Here is a 24,791-nt window from a genome sequence, read left to right on the forward strand (position 1 = left end):
TTTTTTTTGTTTTACATTTTATTCTAATGTTATGTAGTGGGTGGTTGCTACGAGTTACTACATCAACTGATATCACCCTGCTGCCAGACATCCATTAGACACACTTTTTCAGTCAATGAAAAGTCTTTTGCTTGTTTTTGTTATTTTATTAGGGGATTAACTTGGATGGGGAATAGGGATATGGAATGCCCACAGGATGAATTAGTATTTGAAATGTTATAGCAGTTCAAACTAGTATTGGAAATGTTATAGTGCTTCATGCGTTACACTTCCTCAGATTGGACAAAATGGCGGACACTAATCTTGACAGACTTCACCTCAGAACATTTCCCGCCTCTGCATTCTCCCTGCAGACTTTTACCTCAGCACACTTCTCCTCCTGCACATAACTTTCCTGTCACAGCATTAGTACTTCTGCCCCGCCATCTTCTTGAGCTGACTAGACCTCGCTCTGAATAAGTCCCATAAGTAGTTTTAATTGATGATCCTGAATAGGCCAGGGGCCTGCAGTACACCTTTTTGTGGCCATGGACATATAGATGGGAATATTTGAGAATAGTTGATGGACTACTGATACCAGTGTAGCGGCCTGCTACTTTCATAGCTGGCTCTGCCTTAAATTTAGAGGGTAGTCAGATTTAACTACCTCCGACTGTATTGTTTTGCCAAATTTGGGCCTCTGTTCCAGCCGTGGCTGTACTGTGAGTGACCACCATGGTTGTCTGTGGTGTTCGTACCACCCCAGGCCAAGGGTGGCAGCAGTCGAGTCAGGGTGTATTGGGTGTTCTTCCTCTGCAGCCAATCAGTGAGGGTTGATGGTCTTGCTGTGCATGCTGGGGGAGAGTACTTAAGGGACAGACATCATTAGTTCTGGGTCATGGCCAGTCGTCCTACCACCCCCCCGTGAGTGGCCATCCTGGCCGGGGATGAGTGTTCAAGTGTTCATGGCTTCGGGACCACGTTGGTCCGGAGCTGTGATCTACCAAGTAGGCCTGGCGGTTAGGCTGGGTTTACACTTGCAGAGTGGTCCTGTGCTGTCTGTCCTAGAGGGAGGAAGCCACTTATGACGCACCTATTATGTAGAGCACCGAGCAGAAGGCTGGTACACTCAGGACAGGCCTTGAACTTCATTGAAGGACGCACTAATACTGAGAGGCCAAGTGAAGGTCGCCTGTCAGTTCTGAGATTACAGGAACCTATTTCAAGAAGAGATCCAGGTGCTTAATCCTATGCTGAGAGGATTCTGGACCGAATATATCTCCACCTTTAGGAAGGTCTGTGGCAGAGACTTTGCTAAAGTTTCCATGCGACACCCTGGCTGCTAGGCTAGTGAGAGAGGCCTATCCAGGTGCGCAATACCCGCTCTGGCTAGAGTGGCAACGAAAGCTGTGTTTTCTGGAAGCAGGAGTGCTTCTGAATAAACGTTATACACCTGAATCTACTACCTATTATCCTTCCACCTCTTCAACTGCCATTTTTATTCATTTACCATGTTTGGTAAATAAAGCACAGAAAAAGAAACGCAACTTGTGGACATTGAACTCTTTTCTCAGCTCTCATCAAGTACCCTCCTGCAAATCCTGCGCCCTCAGGCTGCATCGATTTGACAGAAATGCCACAGTCTTTCCTCTGGCTCTACACCCAGCTCCCCTGGCGTGCCTCTTCCAGATCTCCACTGTGCTTTCACTCACCGGCCTCCGCCCTGGGTCCTTCCTAAAGGACTTGTTCCTGACCGTGCAGACCAACTGTCTCTCCTAACTCCTGTTCCAGGACACCTCTCCATGAATGTGTAAGGAGAGGTTCCCTCCCCAGATAGGGGTGTTTCTCCAGCATGACCGTCCAGCACTCCATCCTTCAGTTCACCCAGCTGAAACCCCCCCCCCCCCAGCAGGCTGACTGTGGGTATATGTAGGAGGCCTGCCACATGCCAATCCTAGATGGGGATTGGTCAGAGCTCCTCACATGTACCCCATGTCACTCCAAATCTCAGCCCTGCCCCTTTTCCCAAAACATTCTCAGTGGAAACAGGGGAGAGACCCAAAAGCTGAAGTCAGTCACACCCACTGATACACTAAACCACGCCCTGCCCCAGATCAAAAACAAACAGGCCTAGCTCTCAGCATAGGCCTGCTTAAATTTACCTGCACTGGCAGCTTTACTTAACACCTTATATCTAGCACCTACCTATGGTAGAGGGTGCTACACTAATTTATTTTATTTAACTTTATTGCTATCACAAGGGGTTAACAGACTCCAATGTAATAGCACTATGCAGGTGACAGATACTCTATGGAGACCTTGGGGGTCTATAATACTAAAATCTCTCCCCTGACCTCCAAAGCATCTAACCAAGCAGAGATCTGCTTGCTTACATGCTTCTCTGGCTGTATCAGCCAGAGAACAACAGCTCTGAAACCGGAAGTAACAACATGATCATTGGTTCCAATTTCATGCCAGGGCAGAGGAGATTGAGGAAAGAATGTTTCTTTGTGTCCTCTTGCCCGCCACTGTGGTTCAGAGCTCCCAGTAACAGTAGGAGAGTCCAAGAACCACACCGCCTACACTGTGAAAGTGATCATTGGCCAAACAGCTGCTGGATCACCTTCACTTTACAGTCAAGAGCCAGTTGAGGAAAATGGGCACAAACTTGTGCTTAAGCTTTCACTAATTGGACATACTGTATATAGCACACCCAAATAGCCAAACTAGTTATGGCCCATTTGAAAGCTTTTGCAAAATAGGGCATGAGCAGCTGGACACTGCCGGGGGAACATTTACTAACATAAAAAAAAAGTATTAAAATGCAAATTCAAATGCAGCTAAAAAGGGCCACAACAAGAAGCAGCATTAAGTCAGTCCTAGCAGTGCTGAAGGCAATATAGCTTACTGTATGTAGCAAATTTTGCTACAGTATATTGTGCAGCCCCCAGCAGTCATAGTGATGTGGGATAGGCATAATGGGTTTTAGCCACACTGACCCACAATACTTTTTCTCAAATATTTTATTTATGCAACCTGAAAAAGGCAGCTCTAGAGTAACAGGTCATTAGTACAGAAACTTTAAACGATACATGAAGTCAAATGGATGGTACAAATAAACTGTAAATGGAAATTGGGCTTTCAGAAAATCAGTAATCAGTCAAGCACTCCAATAAGAAAAGTACCAATCTCAAAGCAGGCTAAATGGCCTCTTAGTATGGACATTTGGTAGATCTCAAAAGGTTACTACCCCTTCCATTTTTCTTTATTAAACAGAATAATAATAAGAAAAACAGACGATAGCGAGAGTGATGAAAAGTGATGAGGAGAGGTGGAGGGGAAAAAGGGGGGGGGGGCAACAGGAGAATGGTGTGGCAAGTTTACCACAGCAAGATAAAACTGCTTCACAAAAAAAAAAATAATGCATATGGTAGTGAAAAAAACACAGAACCCAGATCGGTCACTTAACGAATAGTTTCGGCAAAGAGCTGCTCCTACCTCAGAACAGATAAATAGGTTGCAAAGCCTCCATGTTTTGGATTATATTTCGCTTTTATTTTGCGCTGTGAGGATTAAAACCTCCATTTTATTTCCTCCACTTTGCAAAGCCAAAGACTTAAAGTCGGTGGTTGTGTATCCTTCCGGTGGAGGGGTACGCAGGATTTGGCAGCATTCAAAAGACAGACAATAGATTTTTTGTATATTTTACCCAGGATATCCGAAACGTGTAGTAGGACCGTCAGGAACCACATAAGCAGTAAACTGTTGAATAATTTCTCGAACTTCTTTCCAAAAGTACTTAAGTTTAGGGCATGACCAAAAGATATGAAGAAGTGTTCATCTCCCCCCTGGCATCTCCAACAATGATCGGTGGTCGAGGGAAAGAATTTATGTAATTGGTGGGGGGTGCAATACCACCTTGTGAGAATTTTGAAATTGGTTTCTTGAATCTTTGTACAAATCAAGGATTTGAGGGTGAATCTGAGAATGTTTTGTTGTTGGCTCGAGGTAAAAGAACGAATTAAATCCTTCCCCCCCCCCCATTTCTTAAAGTGGTTGTAAACCCTTAGAAACCACTTTTTGCTACAGGCAAGTCTATAAGTCTGGATTCGCACCTATGTAGTTTTAGTACTTTTTTTGCATTTTGCAGATTTGCACTACAGTCCATTAAACATGGTTTCCTATGGAACACGTTCTGTAGTGCAAATCTGCAAAATGCAAAAAGCACTAAAAAGGCATAGGTGTGAATCCAGCCTTATAAGGCCTTACCGGTAGCTAGCCTGGATATCTCCTAAACCTGCACGGTTTAGGAGATATGCCCCTGTATCTGCATGTGCTGAAGTCATCGGCACATGTGCACTGAAGCAATGACACGTCGTGCTGTTGCTTGTTGGACTGTGACGTTACTGGCAGCTCTTGCACGCATGCACAGGAGTGACATCACGCGGCTCCAGCCATTCACAGAGCCGGAGTAGGCGACCCCACAAGGAAGAGGGGCAAGAAGATGGACGCAGCCTTCACAGGGGACAGCGCTGGATTTGTTTGCAGGTAAGTGTAACATAATGGGCTAGTACGCGATGCATACTAGCCCATTATGCTTTTCATTTGCAGGCTTTGCTGTGAGCAAAAGAGGAAGTAAAACCCATCAGGGTTTACTTCCTCTTCAAGGTACAGCAGGATTTGTTCATCTGAGGGGATGATCAATAAGCTATACGTTTTAGAGTGCCAGAGGAAGTGCACCTACCACAATATGTTTTAACCCTTACATAATAACTGGAGTTTTGCTTTGGGGATTCCAGCACAATATACTCCTTTAAAAGCAAATTTTTCTCACAAACAGCAGCCAGGGATCTGTTATGTAGCAGCAGTAAATGACAGATCACTGCCGACTTATATTTGTCAACAAACCAGGGGGCAAAGTAGCTATTGATAAAGGACAGATCCCCACCAGCGTGTTTGTAAATAAATGGGCCAGGGATCCTAGGTGAGGTTGCTGACCATATTTGGGCAATGACATCACCAAGCATCCCTACACCTTTGTTTACATACAGAAGCATGCAGGGATGTGTCATTTGCGATGGGAGTAACCCAGGTACCCAGAGTTTAATGCTAATAACAGAAAATGGCTCAACATGTATATTAGCTGCCACATAGACCACAGATTACAAGTGTATGTCAACAACAAAGTGAATTTACAAGGGTGAATCAAGAAAACCACTTACATCTCTCATCATCTTTACTGCTTCCCTCGTTCTGCCCAACTTTCTTGCACACATTGCTAATCTTCTTTTAATGTACACAAGTACATTTGTGTCCCGCCCTAAAAGATATAGCATGGTTAGAATCCACACATACATAGTATATATATATAAAGCTTGCATGCCAAGGTACACGCTTGTAATCCCTGAGGTAAAAGTGGTCCCCATAACTTTGAGAAAAGGGTCTAGTCTCCAGGGTCAAGGCTTTTTTGATAAAAAAAAAAAAAAAAAAAAAAAAAACACATGTGGTGTCTACCGCAATGAGCTTAATTTACAGATGTTTAACGATTTGGAATGTCCTGCAATCTTCACTCTAGCTAGTATTTACCCTTTGAGAGGTGTACTGGGCTTTATGATCCAGATTTAGATTTGCAATGAAAATATCAGTGCCACCTAGTCGATTTTAGGGGAGGTCAGTAAGGCAGACCTGTCACTTTAAAGCGGTATGAAAACCAAAAGCAAACAATGCAGCTTCTCAGTTCTAAGATGTGGTTTTCTTTTAGCTTTCTTTCCTTTATTTTCACCTGGTGATGTTACCAGTAAAGCTGGCCAGAGATGGATCGAAATAGTAGGTAGAGGGAATTATGAACAGCTCCAAATACTAGTCAATATTGGCACAAAACCTTCAGGCTTCTGCTAGAAAGCTTAACATGAAGAGGAACTTCTACTGTGAGCATGACAACGACCAAAGTGCGCATCCAAATCAACAAAGGAATGGCTTTCTTTCTTTAAGTGCACACTTATGCAACCATAGTATTTTATTTTTACTCCCCTCTACCTAAAATATTTCAGTTTGTTGTTCAATTGAGTTGTACAGTTTATAGGTCACATTAAAGGTGGAAAAAGTTCTGAAATGATTTATCTTTGTCTCAGTTTTTTACATCACAGAAACTGGACATTTTAAACAGGGGTTTTTATATCCACCATAGATATACTAACTGGCTGTAGTTTATTAAGTATTATACAGAACTTATATAGCGTCAACCGTTTGCAAATTGCTTTACAACATGAGGGCAGACAGTATAGTTACAAATTACAATACAATTTGATGCAGGAGGAATCAGAGGGCCCTGCTCATTAACCCATTCACTGCCAAGGTTGTAAGGACCTATAGAATTGCTTGCAGGTGGCCAAGTCAGTATGGCGTACGGACCCAATTTCTCCCTCTACTAGAAGGCTCATGGTCACTTCAATGGCCATAAGCTTATATCAGAATTGTTCAGCAGACTCTGCTGAAGAATTCTATAACTCTGATTAGCAAATTACAATCCGCTGATCAGTTATTAACCCTAAATGCCCCACAACCATGCCATTTTTTTTTATAAACGTAAAAAGCTGGATTTTTGCTTTAACCTCTAACTTTTGTAACTTGGATGGGACCATAAAATCCTGCTTCAACCATAGGCTTTATAGAAAAGATGGCTCTTACTGTGTTGAGCTTCATATTGAGCACCATGGTGCTGTAACTGTTGGCTTCTCCTGTAGCAGCCTTCTCCAGCCTTAAGTGCTTGCTTAAACAACTTCTCTGCCTCCACAATAGTAGTCGCCTCTTCCTCAGCAAGAAGAATAAATGCAGTAGCACATCTGCAGAGAATATTAAAAAAAAAAAAACATTTTAGGATGGTGCATATGATAATTTGGGAGAGAAGAAGTATTCTCTTTATATTATATGTATACAGAACATTATAGCGATTTCCATGAATGCCTGGCCTTGCATGAAAATTTGCTCCAAAATTTATGGGGGGGGGGGGGGGCGTGAGCCTGTAATGCTTTGCCATGATAATGTTAGAAATCTGCATCCATCAAACTTTGAGCTTGTTTACATTGCGGAATCTTCATAATATATAGTCTACATCATTTGATTGCCACATAGGCTCAATGTGTATAAAGGACATACTGTACCTTTACTAAAACCTACTCTCACCCGCCCCAACTGATCTTCACTAAACTCCCCACCCCAACTTCCTAAGCAACACACACACACACACACACACACACACACACACACAGTTTCTTTTTCATTCAGACAGCTAATTGAACATAAAAAAAAAAAACACCTCAGATTCTGGCATCCACACAAGTGATAAGGATGTAGGCATTTCCTTCATTGTGCTACTGTATTCTGACAACGAGGATTCTTCCTTTTACCAGAATATTTAATAATCAGAATTGCAGCAGCTGATCAAATGCTGATTTTCCAGCAGGACCGTTGTTCAACAGACAGGGCAATACGTACTGAAATTTGTCTGGTTCCTGCCGAATTGAAAGAATTTTGATACATTTATATCCAGCTTTCTTTCCCTCAAAAGCACAGCCACACCCTGCTCCGCTGAGTATATCTTCTATGGCTGAAATCCTTTTCAGCGCTGAAGGCATCTGTACAATCGGCGCTCAGAGCGGACGGGACTGTATTCGCTAGGCTATATGACAGCTTACCATGCAAGCTTGGGAAGTGGGAGGTAGGGATACACAGTCAGGTTTCTTGGGTGACCAGATGGTCATACTTCTTTCATTCAGCCTGCACAGATGCCACCATCCATGCTTTACAGTGCAGATGGATTATCTTACCCAATATAGCAGCTGTATCTGATTACATGTAGCCACTGTTTTGCAGAAAAATTTCCAGCAGGTTTCTTTGGCAAAAGTTGTTGGAATGACCTTTTGTTAAATGGGGCGGGGCCTGCAGGGACACTTACTGAATTTGGAAAAAGTGCAAAATGTTATTCTAGTAAGTAAAAGAGCAACATGCCATGGCACACCAACCAATCAGAACATCTTTTAGTGAAATTAAAGAACAAAAATGTTCTGGCTTCCTGGTTAATTTTTCACTTTATTTAGCCTTTGGTCATGCTGACATTTTTGTCTTTCCCAGGAAGATGCAACCAACCACATTATATTTTTTATATATATATCTAATATATTCTAATGGAATTTTTTCACTGCCATCTTATTCCCTCTAATTAGAACCCCCAAACAGTATATATATTTTTTATCCCAACACCCTAGAGAATAAAATGGCAATCGTTGCAATACTTTGTCACGCCGTATTTGGGCAGCGGTCTTACAAGCGCACTTTTTTGGGAAAAAATTACACTTTTTTTGAATTAAAAAATAAGACAACAGTAAAGTTATCCCCATTTTTTTTTATATTATGAAAGATAATGTTACGCCGAGTAAATTCATACCCAACATGTCACACTTCAAAATTGCGTCCGCTGGTGGAATGCCGACAAACTTTTACCCTTTAAAATCTCCATAGGCAACGTTTAAAAAAAATCTACAGGTTGCATGTTTTGAGTTACAGAGGAGTTCTAGGGCTAGAATTATTGCTCTCGCTCTACCAATCGCGGCGATACCTCACATGTGTGGTTTGAATACCGTTTACATATGTGGGCGCTGCTCACGTATGTGTTCGCTTCTGCGCGCAAGCTCGTTGGAACGGGGTGCGTTTTCTGGCTCCTAACTTTTTTAGCTGGCTCCTAGATTCCAAGCAAATTTGTCAACCCCTGTATATACACACACACACACACACACACACACACACACACACACACACACGACTACTCAGTTAGACATGGCTACTCACTCATTTAATTCTAATGCTTCATGTGCAGCAGAAATTCTGGCTTGTGGGTTTCTTTCACGCCATGCCTTCTGCATTACTATTTAAAGACAAAAGGTAGGAAAAAAAATAGAACACATATAACAAACCATAAATGCTTAAAATGTAGTAAACCATTACATAACAGTAAAATACTGCTGTTAAAAAAATTAATTACTTTACAACTATACAGCTATACTGCTCTTGGTTGTTATAGCACTGCAGTAAAAAAAAAAAAAAAATACTAACTAGCAAAATGCTTATTATTATAATCACATGACTATTATATTTGACTATATTTATATTGGCGGAAAGACATTTTAAAAATGTAGATTAACTATCCTCTGTTATAATATCAGTTCTTGTTGTCATACTGCTGAATTTTTGTCTACTTTTGCAAGCTTACTTTAGTTACCACTGTCAATACTAGCCCCTGTGTGGACAGAATTATAGCATGTTAGCTACTTGTTAAAAACTAAAAAATTTTTTGATTAACATACACCTGGAGAATTTTATTTTAGAAGAAATGTTATACATTTGTAGCAATTACTGTGCCTAAAATGCTATTCTACAAAATTCACAGACCGAAGGAGGTAATTTTTTATTTTTTTTTCTAAGTGAAACCCCAGCCAAAATCTTTCTTCCAAATTGTAGACTGTATAGAGTTAGAACCTTTGCCGTTTTTTTTATTTTATTGTCATCTATGCTGTGGTTGAGGTGGTTTCCATTTATGTATTGTTACCAAGACAGAGCGAACAAAATTTCTTCAACAAAGAAACAGACCGCAATAAAAACATGTTTTAGTAGAATAGAAAAAGGGTTGAAACTTCTATTTTTATCAGTGTTTGTCTTGATTGGTGACAGTTACCATACTTCTGCATTATAACAGGCTGTAAGGTTTAGGAGATATTCCCCCCGCAATGCGCCGCTGACAGCAGCGGCGCATGCGCAGCGGAGATCCTCGGCTAAAGGCCCGGCAGCCGCCGGACCTTGCCGGGGAGAAGTCTCCCGCGCACATGCGCGGTGAGTGACGACATCGCCACTCCAGCCAATCACAGCGCAGGAGCGCGATACCCGGAAGACACGCCAAGGAAAGATGACATCTCCCTCGGCGTAGACCTGGTAAGTTCCTCTCACCTCGTTCCGAGGTAAGTATTTAATAATGAGCTAGAATGCGGTGCATACTAGCTCATTATGGCTTTTGCTTTTCAGGTTTAAAAAAAAAAAAAAAAGACAGCGGGTTTACTACCGCTTTAAGAACTACATGTGCTCACAAAATCTAGCTCACAAATACTGTAAAAATGATGGTGACATAAAATGAGAAACACTTGTGTATGTGAAGTTACAACTCCAATGAGTAGTTCTTTTGATACATTTCTGCAATTCATACCGGACATTGTTTACAGCACCAGCTGGTAACAAAGCTATGCTAATGCTGCAATTACACAGACATGCTTAATCCTCATGTATGCATAGGAGAACACGGTCTATTTCTTAGAAGGCAATGATAAAGAACGATAGGGATGTGTCCAACTTCCAGTATGAAAGCTGACATCTACTGCTGTCTTTAGCAGCCTCATCCCATCACCCTGCTGCTCTGGTATGGTGAAAATATGGCACACCACCACCTGTGTCTTAGGCAAGTGTCTGGTCAAATTCACAAGGGAACAGCAAGATGGTGTGCCAACTCCCAGGCTTTACACCAGCCTTTTTTAACCAAGATGCTCCGGCACCCTAGGGTGCCTAGGCAAAAAAAAAATGGTCCACAAATGGTATACAAGCCAGCATGTGGATAAAGCCACCAGTTACCCAAAGCCAAGGTCCACCATTACAAGCCTCTACAACCTTCTGACCACTGTAGTCCTAATGACCAATAGCATCAACAGTTGATAAGGAGGATGTCAGTAGCCTGCAAAGAATCATTGTTTGACCCTGCCCTGCCCCTCTCCATAAGCAGTGAGTGATGGAGAAAATAAATATTGGAACACTAGTCAGTACCAGTTTGCAAAAGTGTATTTGCTTTGGAAGACTAAGTCACCTATAACGTTGGGAGTCCTACTTGTGTGGATGTTTAGAATGGGGTGCCTCAAGACTGTCCATCATTTTTAAAGGGTGCCTTGTCTGAAAAAAGGTTATGAAACACTGCTTTAAACATGGTTTCACAATACTCAAGGAAAGTATTCTCTGTTGCAACCTGCATCTGCCCCTCTCCTTCAGGTGGGAATGAGCTACAGCCAAGAGTAAACACAATATGCACAATCTGAGCCGACTACCCCAAAAAAAAATGGCTGCTATACAAGCCTGTCAGTCCTCCCTTAAGCTTCGTACACACCGTCGGACTTCAAACAAACTATTCTGTGGATATTTGTTCAAAGGGAGTTGGCCGGGCACACCCATAGCATACACACGCTCGGACTTTTCTGAAAACTTTCCTAAAACTTGCTCTTTTCCGCCACCCTTTGGTCAACTTCTGCTATTGTTGGATGATTTTAACATTGGTTGTAAGCATGCGTATTTGCACTTCGGACAAAAGTCAGATGGATTTCTGTACACACGATAGGACTTTGCACCATCGGTATTTTGTTGCCGAAAAGTTTGTACATGAAAACTGAAAAAGTTTGTCCGATGGAGCATACACACGGTTGGATTCTTTTGAAAACGTGCTAATTTTGAAGTTTTTGGGCAAAAAGTCTGACCGTGTATATGGGGCTTTACTCAACAAATAGAGACTAACAATAGATTACTACTTAAACAGGACATGCAAAACATTAGTCCATGACATGGAACAAAGAATTAATGAAAAGTCTGCAGCAAAAATCTGCTCTTTCAATTATTGACAGAAGGAAGCAGTTCTGAAAGTTAGTTCCCATGTTCAACATGATGAAGCTGCCCCTCTAGAATGTTGGACAGAAGAACAGGAAAACTCCAAAATGTAACACTTCACCCTGCTTTATTTGTATTAATTTTTTGTATGAGAACAGAGCTGCATCATGTGATAATACACCAACAACAAGTGGGTAAGACACTTCAAACTCAAATTTGGGGAAAAAAAAAAAAAAAAAAAAAGTTAGTAAAATGAGAGTTGCCCCCTTATTGCTGCGTGCCCATCAGTCAGTAAATAGAGTACATGGTTAACCCTCTCACTGCTGATCTCTAAATCACCAAGCAAGATTTAACCATTTGCTCAAGTAAACTGTCTGATCTGGAAGACTGGCTCAAGTGTATAAACGTACAACTACTGGGTGCAGAAGGTAGGAAAATCTGAATCCCATCTTGAGACATGGTTAAAGGATACTATGGGGCAACAATGCTTTTATAAACATTTTGCTATAGAGAGGGCTCACAGACTTCATACAAGAACCACTCCACCCTCAGGTGCACCTCTTCTCAGAGCCATGATAGCTTGTATCCTGCATTTATCCAAGATAAAAGATTAAAGCTAGAATCCTGAAAAATCCATCTACTATATTATGGTAAAACCAATGCAATACTGTATTTTCCCCGATTTCTCTGCCTCAACTCTGAAACAAACAGTGAGACGTTTTTTCCAACAAAGACACAGAGACCAACATATATACGCTATACAGCATGCTTTGCTCAGCCAAGCTGTGGGAGGTGACTTAAAAGAAAATATTTTCTTGTCCCAAGTAGCGTTTTACTGGCTGAACTCCAAAAGGCGTTAGAGCCAGAAACACTCCTAATCACACATAAACCTCTCATTATTTTATTTTGCCTGATACCAATTGGTGGTGTGTGCTAGTTGGACATATGCTGTAGTGCTAAGCAGAGACTCCTCAGCCCCATCTCTCCACTCACTGGATACCAATATAGCATCATGACACATTTGTTTGTTCTCCTCCCATAGCAACACCATCCGCAACAACACTACTGTCTGGTTTGTCTCTCCTTCCCCACACCTTTTTGCGGTTCTATGCAAAAGGACACAACGGTTTTCTCTAATAAAAGAAGCCCAATACCTAGCACAAACGATGAGAAAAAAGGACGACCACTTTGGAATGATCGTCCGATAATCTGATCATTAGTACACAGCTTTCGAGAGCCGATCACGACAGTTCATGTGAAAATATCTGAAGGGACAAGCACAAAATGTTTTCTTGTACAACAGAATGAACTATTTACGTGCAATTAGTATGGTATTTGTACAAAAAGAATGCTCACAAAAATGAAAGAACTACAATACATCACGTATGAAACTTGTATTCTGTCGTACGAGAATTTTCGTAACTTTAGTAACCTATTGGTTTTCAATATGAGACTAGGATTAAAAAAAAAAGAAGAAAAAAAAAAAAAAAAGAAGGACGATCATTCGTCCGATATTCTTATAGTCTGTGCTAAGTGTAATCACAGTTAATTCCCCTGCATTACAAATATTGAACATGCTATTAGTAGATGCTAACCCAGTGCAGGGTCAACAAGCTATCTAATTGCAGAATAGTGTGGCTACTCTACTGCATGTTTTATACCTATATTCTACAATTATTTTTCTCCTCAAACCTTGGCTCACAGCAAGCTGGGGCAGTGTGCCAGGAGGGAGAAGAAGTTTTATTGTTGTTGCGGTTTTGTTCGTTCTATGTGGCAAAGTGGGTGCATGCAATGGGTCTGCTGTTGGACACAACTGGATGTAAGGGGAGAACTGTGCTGTTGGGCATACCTGGACTAAGGGGGGACTCTGCTGCTGGGCACACCTGGAAGGAAGGGAGGACTCTGTTGTTCTCTAAATAGGAATAATCATATGCAAATAACAATTAGTGTGGGTTGATTTACTTACCTCTGTCCAAATACATATAAGGCTTAAATCAGTAAACCTGTATTAGTAAGAGCAAACTGATTTACCCATTACAAGAAATTAGAAACCATCCTAATGCCTGGTACACACTACAAGTTTTTTTTCCTCAACCCAACAGGTTGAAAAAAAAAATAAAAGACAGCTCCGACCATCTGTAGTACAGCAATCTCCCCCGCTGAGTTATTGATGCCCACATCCCCCGCCCCCCCATCAGAACACTCCGATCAGCGCTCCCTGCCATTGGCTGAGAGAGTGCTGATCGGGAGACGGTCGGCTGCTGGTTTTTCAGCATGCTTGTCCAAAAGAAGCCAGCCAAACATACACACGGGCCGAATGTCAGACGGTTTTTATTGAACCCGCCGATGTCTGACATTCAGCCTGTGTGTGCAGGCCTTAACACTTTGCTACTTGCACATTTTATTGCATGATCCTGCTATTATTCAAAACACAATGGTGTGCAGTAGAAACTTCTAGTACATTTACAAGCACCTTACTTGCATCTGATGGCCGCATGTGATCAGTGTCACATGTGAAGAACGTTTGATGATCCTGTGCTGAAAGATTCATATCGTAATATGTTAACGGTTCTCTTCCGGTCACCCATGTGTATCTGTAATGCAATGACAAATCATCAGAAAACTGGACATATAATCACATATTTGTGTATAGTAATACTCCTAGTCATATTTAGTTGGGACAATGGTTCTGAAGCAAATACACAGTATGTATAGTGACTCTTCAATGCATCTGAGCACTGCAAACTAAAAACACCATTTAATTCATTTTTAATATGTAAAGGAAAACGTCCCCATCCATTCATGTCTTTATGCTTCGCTTTGTTGAGAAATCACTTTGAAAAACACTCCCCTAGCATTTCTGTCCATAGCCATCTTGAGTAAGGGCAAATGACTCATGTAGCATTTACTTCCTTAAATCCATCTGCCCTTAGCTCAAGCATGCAGGCAGGAGAGAGTGCTCTCCACTCCAGAAGACTCCTGGTATGTAGTAGGACATTATTTGCCTAGGCAAGAAACCAGAAAGGATCTGAAGACATGTGTTAAACCTTTTTTTTTTTTTTTTTACAAGTAAATATGATATACTTCCCCATCTATTTACTAATACTAGCAGCATAAGGATTAAAAATAATCAATGATGATTGGGAGAGTAAAGTTCTGCTTTAAAGTTCCGCTTTAAATGTCAGCCTGTCAGCCAAGGTTGTGGCTAGGAATAACACAAGGCCCCCATCTACCTAGATAAGTTTTTTTTTGGGGACTTTGAGCGAGGTACAAGACATGTGGTAGGAGAAATTGTAAAAAATTGTTTAATTGGCATGTAAACAAAGCATTGAACATGAGTATTTATATATATATATAATCAACAAGGCGATGGCATTCAATAAATAATTCATGTATGTGCATGCACACATCTGAAATCACATAATATCCCATGGAAGTAACCAGTATAGAAAGCCAATTCTTTTTGAGTAAAGGATACAAATGGGTTATAGGATGCAAATAAATCACAGTTGAGGTCAAGCTATGTGTTGGGAACATGACGACATTGATAGGCTCAATTCGTTTCGTGGCCAGTTGCCACTCATCAGGAGCAAATGCATAGCATATCTTAAAAGAAAGAAGAAGAAAAAAAAAAGTACCAAATAGGATCTAATGTTTTGCCCGGATAGTAGGTAGGGACAAGGGGAAACATGATGTATATCTCCCTGGAATACTTACATATAAAATAGTTCTAAAAAAGGAATGTTGCAAGTCAGGATCTGCGAGGCAAGTCTATCCTGGGAGCTGAGGGATACACGGGGGAGCGAGTGAGTTTCTCGACGTGCATCGCACTACGCTCTGCATGTTGTGCGCCCTGGCGGACGTCATGACGCAGACGCGTTAATCATCTAGCTGGTACACAAGGAAAGCGGTTGGGCACCATCAGCGGACGGTGTTGCCGATGTGGAGAGGCCATTTCTCCTCGATCTTCCATGCTTAGTGTGATGCTGGGAGGAGCCCAGGAAGTGCAGGTGTTGCTTATACCCCTTGGGAGTCTTGTTCAAACTCTGGATTTTCTCCTCACACATGCACATCATGTCTCAGAGCATGTATCTGTGCAACATCACCAGGTAACTATCCCTGCGATTTCCTATCACCAAGGCTTCACTTCCTGTTTCCCTTACTACAGATATCAGCGCCTGCACCCGAAGCCAATTGACAAATCGGCTAGGGGTGCCGACATTGCGGGACAGGTAAGTTATATTGTCGTTATATCAAAAGTCAGGAGCTACAGTATTTGTAGCTGCTGACTTTAAATTTCTATTTGTTTACAGACTGGAACTCCACTCATATAGATATGCCATAAATGTAGCATTATATGTTATGTACGAGGACAGGCTGTTGCAAGGTTTTGAGGTAATTTTGTAACTATAGTGTGGGTTGCCCTTGGAGCCTGACCAACCTCATATTTGTGCGAATTGGCATGTATACAGCCGTGCTGAGAACACGCTCCCGGCACAGTTACCAACAACTAAAACGGAAAGCTTCCAATCGCTACTTGCGATCGGGTTTCCGATAATGTGACTGCCACGACAGCCAATCCCAGCGGTCACATGCATGATCATAATCCCCTGCTCTGCCTCCCGGCATCCAAACCCCTTAACCCTTTTGCTGCCAGGCCCTGTGCTCCATTTTGTACACTCAGGGGTGGAGTCCCCCAAAAAAGTCACTGGGTCTTACTAGGGTTTTTTTTTTTTTTGGGGGGGGGGGGGGGGTCTTTGGCAAGATAGAGGTCTAAAACAGACCACCATATCTTTATTGAGTCAGAGAAAACGACTGAAGATAGTCCCTTTCTCTGTATCACTTTACTTGAATGAATGTATAGAATCTGTATAGAGATTCCATGCATTCATAAACTGACAGTCTGCTACATAGTAACACTTGCGGTTACTATTATCAGATGTCAGTGGGCATATAGGACCGTTCATAGTGATTGCTGCATGCACCCTGGGTGCTACACTGAGGGGGGTGGTAACACATGTTTACCAAGCCCAAACATGACCCGCATGGCTCGCCCCTTCACGCGCGATCCCCATTCTGACGGAGAAGAAGCTGCAGGAGGGAAGGGGAGATGCCGTTCCCAGGATGGATGGATCGGGGGTGCGTGGTCTGGTATGGGGGGGGTGATCAGAGTGATTGGGGGAACACATCTGGACCCCCCCCCCCCCCCAAAGCCCCATGCGGCACCTGATACCAGCGGCAGAGAAGGGACGTCGGCTTATGATGGTAGCTGCAGGGGATCCAATTTGTGGGGGTCATATCGGGTGGGGGGGTACTCAGTGTTGGGGGTGAAGGGGATAGAAAAGGAGAGTGGAGAGGTCATTTTTATTTAAAAAATTTTTAGGTGGAAAGGCTTAGGATAGGGAAGCAGCGGCATGGAGGGGGCATTCACATTTAGGGTTAATACACTGAGCAGGTTGCAATGTGCTGACCAGAATTATAGAATTGTTCAGCAGAGTCTGCTGAACAATTCTACTATAAGTTTATGGTCATTGAAGTGACCATGAGAGGGAGGAAAAAGAGGTCTGTACGGCCTTGGCCACCTGGGGGCAGAGTTGTAGATCCGTATGCCGTACGGACCTGGCAGCCAAAGGGTTAAAGGGCAGCAGAGCGTCTGCACCAAGGGATTAAGATAGTCCCCACTTAACCTTTATTTATATGCAAAATATATGTTGCCTATAATTATTTATATACTTTTTCAAGCGTCAGTTCCTGTCTGTGCTGACCCCTGCCCCCTCCACCTGCTGTTATGGAGGCAGATGACCAGTGCCTGCACAGTTATTTGTTTATAATTGTTACAATTTCTGGCAAGATCAGAGATCATCTGTGCACCCATAAATTAATTAACAGAAGTGCCAGTTGCAGCAATCATTAGTGCACCAAAATGTAAACAAACTAGGGGTTGATTGTAACATGTGTACAGTGGGGGAGCTATCACTGCTGCCATTATTCAGTCCTCTGCTGTGCCCATGTTTCTATTAACCTCTCTGATCTGTTATTAGATAAATGAGAGGCTGTTTAGTAAACTTAAATTACAGTGGGGATATTACAAAGCTTCAGCTCTAGGACTACCGATGACAGTACAAGCAGAAGTTTTAGGGCTTTTTAATATCCTAAGATTATCAATAATTACAGGGAGATTAAATGCATGAAACAAGATAATTTGACATAATCACATAGAAGGAGTATTAATGATGACCAACAATGAATACTATGAGAAGCCTACACTTTATATTGAGAGGCTTTATATGTTCTGCTGTGTTAAACTTTATTTTCCCCAAGAGGAACTAATGCACTTAACCAATATTTCGCAACTCCAGTCCTCAAGTACCCCCAACAGGTCATTTTTTCAGGCTTGCCATTATTTTGCACAGGTGATTTGATCAGTTTCACTGCCTTAGTAATTACCACAGCTGTTTAATCTGAGGGAAATCCTGAAAACGTGGCCTGTTGGGGGTACTTGGGGACTGGAGTTGAGAAACTTTGCACTAAACTAGCCAAATGTAAATGAAATATTATCAAATTGGACATATCAGGATGCATGCATGCTTAGACATATCAGGATGAAGATAAGGTAAATATCAATCAGCGCAATTAAACCCTATAAAACAAAGCTGCTGAACACTCCGGGTCAAATTATCAAATCCCATTAAAAACATAATATAAAACAGTGCGGCGCTGAGAGAAAAACATATAGCAAACAAATGAAGATCATAGGCACCAGAACACACAAGAACGAGTGTGCAAAATAGTGCTGCCGTGTACGATCATGCAGGTGAATCTGTGTAGAACCTCCACCACTTGTAATACTAGCAGCTCACCTCAATGAGTGGACCCCTGAATGAACAGAAGGGTCACAAGCGCTTTCCCTCAGAGCGATCTGGACCTGAGATCACTCTTCGATCTAGCTGGTAAGCCTGAAGGAGGGTCATTACCTTTCATTGACACTTTGCCATCAGAAGTCAATCCCACCTGCTACAACTTCCACCTGTGAGCCAAAACCATTAGCCCAAGCTTCTAGTACCCCCAAAACACTCTTGTCCAGGACACTTGGAAGAGTCTGGAGTGCAGAGAGAGGGATCCTTTCTGTCAGCTCGGTGATTACATCTACTGTCACAGAAACACATACCCTTTTGGGGAAAGCGCTTGTCACCCTTCTCTGTTCATTCAGGGGTCCACTCATTGAGGTGAGCTGCTAGTATTAGAAGTGGTGGAGGTTCTTCATGGATTCACCTGCATGATCGTACATAGAAGCATTATATTGGACATTCATCCTTGGTGCTCGTGTGTTCTGCTGCAAATGAACTTTAGTTTGCTATGATTCCCTCAGCGCTGCACTGTTTTATATTATAATCAGGCTAAAGGGACTCATGTATAAACTGGGAAATTTAGATTTCGCCACCATAAATAGGGAAAAGCATTTTTTGTATTATTCATTCTTAGACTCATGAACAGGATGGATATAAATCAATGATGACATATATATATATATATATATTATATACATATATGTGTGTGTGTGTGTGTGTGTGTGTGTGTGTGTGTGTGTGTGTGTGTGTGTACACACACATGCATACATACGTATTTTTTAATCAAATTTATTTTATTAAAATGCTTTTGGAGTCTATCTAAAGATAGTTTTCTATTTAAGATACAATAATAATTTAGTTTATGGAGCTTAGTTCTGCAGCATGAGGCTGTGTATTCTGCAATATTTACATTTATGGTAAACTCATTCAATGAATCTAAGCTCTGAAAGCTGAGCCAACATGCACAGCATTGATTTACACAATTTCAAAGTAACCATAAAAAAAAAAAAATCCCAAAGTTCAGGAATATTCCTTTATCCAATCGTTTTGCAAATCTATGTACACTAAAAACTGTGAATGAATCAGTTCTGATATTGCGGTTTTATTAACCTGACAGTTCATTATTTGAAATAGGAAACCTTCATTTTGTTTGCAAATAAGACTAACTACCAGCAAGACTAAGTCCTTACATTTAAAGAGCACCCGTCATTTCAGATCCATCATGGCAGCACCTGTTAGCGGTCATCCACTCACCTGCTGCCGCCATGTCCCTCACCTTGTTGTGTCACCGCCACATCACCAGCCAGCCCATTAAAGTGAATGGGACTGTCGGTGAGTCAACAGCGGGTCAGAGGAGGAGCTGCGGGACAGAGATGACAGTTGCTCTTTAAAAATTATGAATTTAAAGCGAGTCGATTTAAATCAAGCCTTTTTTACTAGCGATTTAAATCAAATCCACCCTGCTTATAAAGACTTAGAATAGTAATGAGATTTATTCCTTCTACTTATAAAAAAGAAAAACCCTCAGAATAACCAGACTGTTTATCTGATCATCCCACTCATTAAAATTTTTGGAGCATTAGCAATCAAATAAATAGATATGGGAATTTGCAAGGTTAATCATAATTAAACAATAGAAAGATAAGGTAGCACAGTTCAGACCTTACCGATTATATTCTGCTCCTCGAAACAGATTTAACGGATTTCGCCATACTTTACACTCTGTATTCGAAAATAACAAAGGTAACAAAATTACACATAAAAAAAACCCCACACCTCAAATCTGATATTTAAAATGACATATTTCATACAGATTTACACTGAAGAAACGGCTCCAGGAATTATATCTGAAAAGAACACAAATAGGAAAGTGAAAAGTGTTGATTACACTCATCTCTAGGCTTTTCTTTTTCAGATACAGGTCAATTATAGGTCAAATGCAAGTCAATTTCTCCTACAGTAAATTCTGAATAAATCTCGCAAGCACTTCAAGCTGATGTCACTCTGTATTCAGCCATCAACGCCAGTTAAAGCCATCCCTGTAAATAGATCCGAGGGGTTGGGGATACCATTGGCTTAAAGTGTTACCAAACACACCACAGTAAAATCAGTCTGTATATGCAGTAAAGCATGCTCGTTATACACACTGTGGAACCTAGGGGGTTAATCCTCTGCATTGTGCAAAAAGCCTGTTTGAGCCTGTCTTCTCTCTCCTCCCACTGTCCTCAATATATTTATGATAATACAGAGCCAGGGGGACAGGCTGCACATGCTCAATTTGGTGTGTATTGCTTGAGTTTTTTTTTTTTTGGGAAGGTGCATGCGATAAGGCCACAGGGCCAATTAGCACTGTCCAGATAGAGGGTCAAGGGTCCTGATAGGAAGAGAAAAAAAAACTCCTCCTACAAGCTTTAACCTCCCTGGCGGTATTCCTGAGTGTGGCTCAGGGTAGCAGTAACCCAGAGCCACGGGGAATCCTGGTGCAGTGTACTTGCATCACCAGGATCCTGCAATGTCCCCCCGTTGTGTCCTCCTTGTGTCCTCCGCTCAATGCTCTGTTTGTCAGGCTCTATTACATGCAAGTGTTGCAACGCATGGGGGCAAATTCAAAAAGTACACAAAACATTAGATTACATTACATTACTGTATCAAATCATTTCACATCCCTTTTGTCCAGTGCCCTGCATGGAGTTTTATATTATATATACACACCGTTTTTTTTTCTGCCTGGAAACTCGAATTTCCATAGCAACCAAAAAGTGTCGCTTTACATCAAAAGTGGTTTTAGATCAGCTAGAAAACAGCGAAAGTAAACCAGAACACTTGCAGAATTGAGCGATAGTGAATCGTGAGGAAATTCATTTTATTATTTTTTTTAAATATTATTCATAGTTATATTATAATTTTGTGTTTCAAACTTTATCATACCCGGGATGTCTACTAAACTCTTGTTTGGACAGATTAAGTGTGTTATTACCAAGAATTACAGGCCTAAAAAATAAATGGCGCTCTGACATACCAGAGCTGACGGAGGATATTTGGCAGGAAGTGCTTCCCCTCCAGGTATCGTATGTCATCTCTTCCCGGGATAAAGTTTTTTGCTATAATAAATATCCTCGAAACAAAAATGTCTTCATCAGTTTAGGCCAATATGTATTCTTCTACGTTTTTTTTTTACCAAAAATATCGCTATAAGCATATATCGATTGGTTTGTGCAAAAGTTATAGTGTCTACAAACTATGGGAAATGATTTATGGCAGATTTATGGCAGTTTTATGGCGTTTTTATTATTAATTTTTTTTTACTAGTAATGGCTGTGCTCTGCATTTTTTTTTTTTCGGTATTGCGACGGACAGATTGGAGACCATTGACATTTATAGCGCGATCAATGCTATAAATATGCACGGATTACTGAATAAATGTCACTGGCAAGGAAGGGGTCAACACTTGGGGCAATCAAGGGGTTAAACATGCGTTCTCTCACTGTGTTCTAACTGTGTAGGGAGGGAAGTGATTAGGAGAGATGACAGATTGCAGTTTCTACTTTGTAGAAACACACAGTCTCTTCTCTGACAGCACAGGGATTTGTGTGTTTACATACACAAATCCCTGTGCTAGCACTCGTGCACGCGATCGCCGGACACTCCCATCGGGTTCCCCGCTGTGCAGCGGGCAAGTGCCTCTGGTGGTGGCTCTCCTGGGCAAAACAGTATATTTTGGAGCACTTCATGCTTCTTTCCAAAGACGAGCTCTATGGGGATGCCGACTTCATTTTCCAGCAGGGCTTGGCACCTGCCCACACTGCCAAAGGCACCAAAACCTGGTTAAATGACCGTGGGATTACTGTGCTTAATTGGCCAGCAAACTTGCCTGACCTGAACCCCATAGAGAATCTATGGGGCATTGCCAAGAGAAAGATGAGACATGAGACCAAACAATGCAGAAGAGCTGAAGGCCGCTATTGAAGCATCCTGGTCTTCCGTAACACCTCAGCAGTGCCACAGGCTGATGGCTTTCGTGCCACGCCGCATTGAGGCAGTAATTGCTCCAAACCAAGTACTGAGTACATATGCATGCTTATACTTTTCAGGAGGTCCGATATTGTTCTATGTACAATCCTTGTTTTATTGATTACATGCAATATTCTAGATTTTCGGAGACTGGATTTGGGGTTTTCATGAGCTGTAAGCCATAATCATCACAATTATGACAAATCACAGCTTCAACCATCTTGCTTTGCATGTAATGAGTCTCTTGTTTATTAGTTTTACCTTTTAACCACTTAAGCCCCAGACCAATATGCTGCCTAAAGACCCAAGGTGTTTTTACAGTTCGGGACTGCGTCGCTTTAACAGACAATTGCGCGGTCGTGCGACGTGGCTCCCAAACAAAATTGGCGTCCTTTTTTCCCCACAAATAGAGCTTTCTTTTGGTGGTATTTGATCACATCTGCGGTTTTTAGTTTTTGCGCTATAAACAAAAATAGAGCGACAATTTTGAAAAAAATGCAATATTTTTTACTTTTTGCTATAATAAATATCCCCCAAAAACATACATAACATTTTTTTTTTCCTCAGTTTAGGCCGATACGTATTCTTCTACCTATTTTTGATAAAAAAAAAAAAAAAAAACGCAATAATTGTTTATCGGTTGGTTTGCGCAAAATTTATAGCGTTTACAAAATAGGGGATAGTTTTATTGCATTTTTTTTTTTTTTTTACTACTAATGGCGGCGATCAGTGATTTTTTCCCTGACTGCGACATTATGGCGGACACTTCGGACAATTTTGACACATTTTTGGGACCATTGTCATTTTCACAGCAAAAAATGCATTTAAATTGCATTCTTTATTGTGAAAATGACAGTTGCAGTTTGGGAGTTAACCACAGGGGGCGCAGTAACATTTAGGGTTCACTGTGTGTGTGTGTTTACAACTGTAGGGGGGTGTGGCTGTAGGACTGACATCATCGATCGAGTCTCCCTATAAAAGGGATCACTCGATCGATGCGCCGCCATAGTGAAGCACGGGGAAGCCGTGTTTACACACGGCTCTCCCCGTTCTTCAGCTCCGGGGAGCGATCACGACGGGGCGGCTATAAACGAATAGCCGCGCAGTCGTCCCGGATCGCTCCCCGAGGCTTACCGACCGCTGCATGTAGCGGGGGGGTCCCGATCGGACCCCCGACCCACGTCAAGCAGAGCACGTACAGGTACGTACATGTGCCTGTCCGTGCCATTCTGCTGACGTATATTTACATGAGGAGGTCGGCAAGTGGTTAAGTTGCATTAGTGAAATAAATGAACTTTTCCACAATATAATTTTTTTCCAAATTTCATCTGTATACTGCTGAAGAGAAAAGGTATTTAGCAGTTTATATTTACTAAAATAATTGCATTTTCATGTTCTGTGTACTATGGGAGACCAGATATCGTGATTGCAGGGTCCTGGGTTTAGTAACACTAATGGTTTGAAGAAAAACTATGGGAGAAATAAGTGGGATTTACTGCAGCAGAGTGGTTCCCCTGGGCGAAATCCCATATGGGCAAGTCCTTCCCTTTAGCGGCCACCAGAGGGCGCGCACGAGCCCACTGCATGGCGGGGGACCAGAAGCACGTGGCTGGCAGGCACGATCGCGTACACGAGCGCCAGCACAGGGATTTGTGTGTGTATGCTGTAAGGGAAGCGGAGACATATGGTTTGTTCCTACCAAGTAGGAAAAACGATATACGTCTCCTCTCCTAGTCAATCCTATCCCCATACAGTTAGAACATGCTGAGGGAACACACAATTAACCCCTTGATCGCCTCCTAGTGTTAACCCCCTTCCCAGCCAGTGACATTTACACAGTAATCTGTGCCTTTTTATATCACTGATCGCAGTCAAAAGTTTCCGATCGTTGCAATACCGCTAAAAATTGCAGACCACCACCATTACTAGTATAAAATAATAAAAATGCCATAAATCTTTCCCATAGTTTGTAGACACTATGGGCCATATTCTGAGAAAAGTTACGATGGAGTATCTCAGGATACTCCATCGTATCTCTCTTTTTTGGCCAGAGTATCTATGCAAGTGATTCTTAGATTTATTTTCGCATAGATACGCTGAAGATCCGACATGTGTAAGTCACTTACACTGTCGGATCTTAAATGTAATTACTCCGCCGGCCGCTAGGTGGTGTTTATGTTCAGGTCTCATTTGTTTATGCAAATGAGCCTGATACGCCGATTCCCGAACGAATTCGCGACGCGTAACCGTCGCTTACGTCGTTTGCGTAGG

General features: G+C 41.9%; 1 protein-coding gene across 6 annotated transcripts in view; it reads right to left on the bottom strand.

Annotated features, from left to right (window-relative positions):
- The window catches only part of ST7 (suppression of tumorigenicity 7), a 169,891-nt gene that overhangs the window by 61,807 nt on the left and 83,293 nt on the right, over positions 1-24,791 (bottom strand). For 4 of the 6 annotated variants that reach the window (XM_040343764.1, XM_040343763.1, XM_040343767.1 and 1 more), the window contains exons 4-9: positions 20,177-20,231; positions 14,140-14,255; positions 13,511-13,573; positions 8,824-8,899; positions 6,667-6,821; positions 5,202-5,299 (exon numbers count right to left, since the gene is read on the bottom strand). In XM_040343764.1, coding sequence (XP_040199698.1) covers positions 5,202-5,299; positions 6,667-6,821; positions 8,824-8,899; positions 13,511-13,573; positions 14,140-14,255; positions 20,177-20,231 — 563 coding nt within the window. The remainder of the gene's footprint in view (positions 1-5,201; positions 5,300-6,666; positions 6,822-8,823; positions 8,900-13,510; positions 13,574-14,139; positions 14,256-20,176; positions 20,232-24,791) is intronic. The other 2 variants (XM_040343765.1, XM_040343769.1) reach the window with 1 other exon arrangement.

This window comes from Rana temporaria, chromosome 3 (assembly GCF_905171775.1).
Source record: "Rana temporaria chromosome 3, aRanTem1.1, whole genome shotgun sequence".
In the NCBI taxonomy this organism is placed as follows: domain Eukaryota; kingdom Metazoa; phylum Chordata; class Amphibia; order Anura; family Ranidae; genus Rana; species Rana temporaria.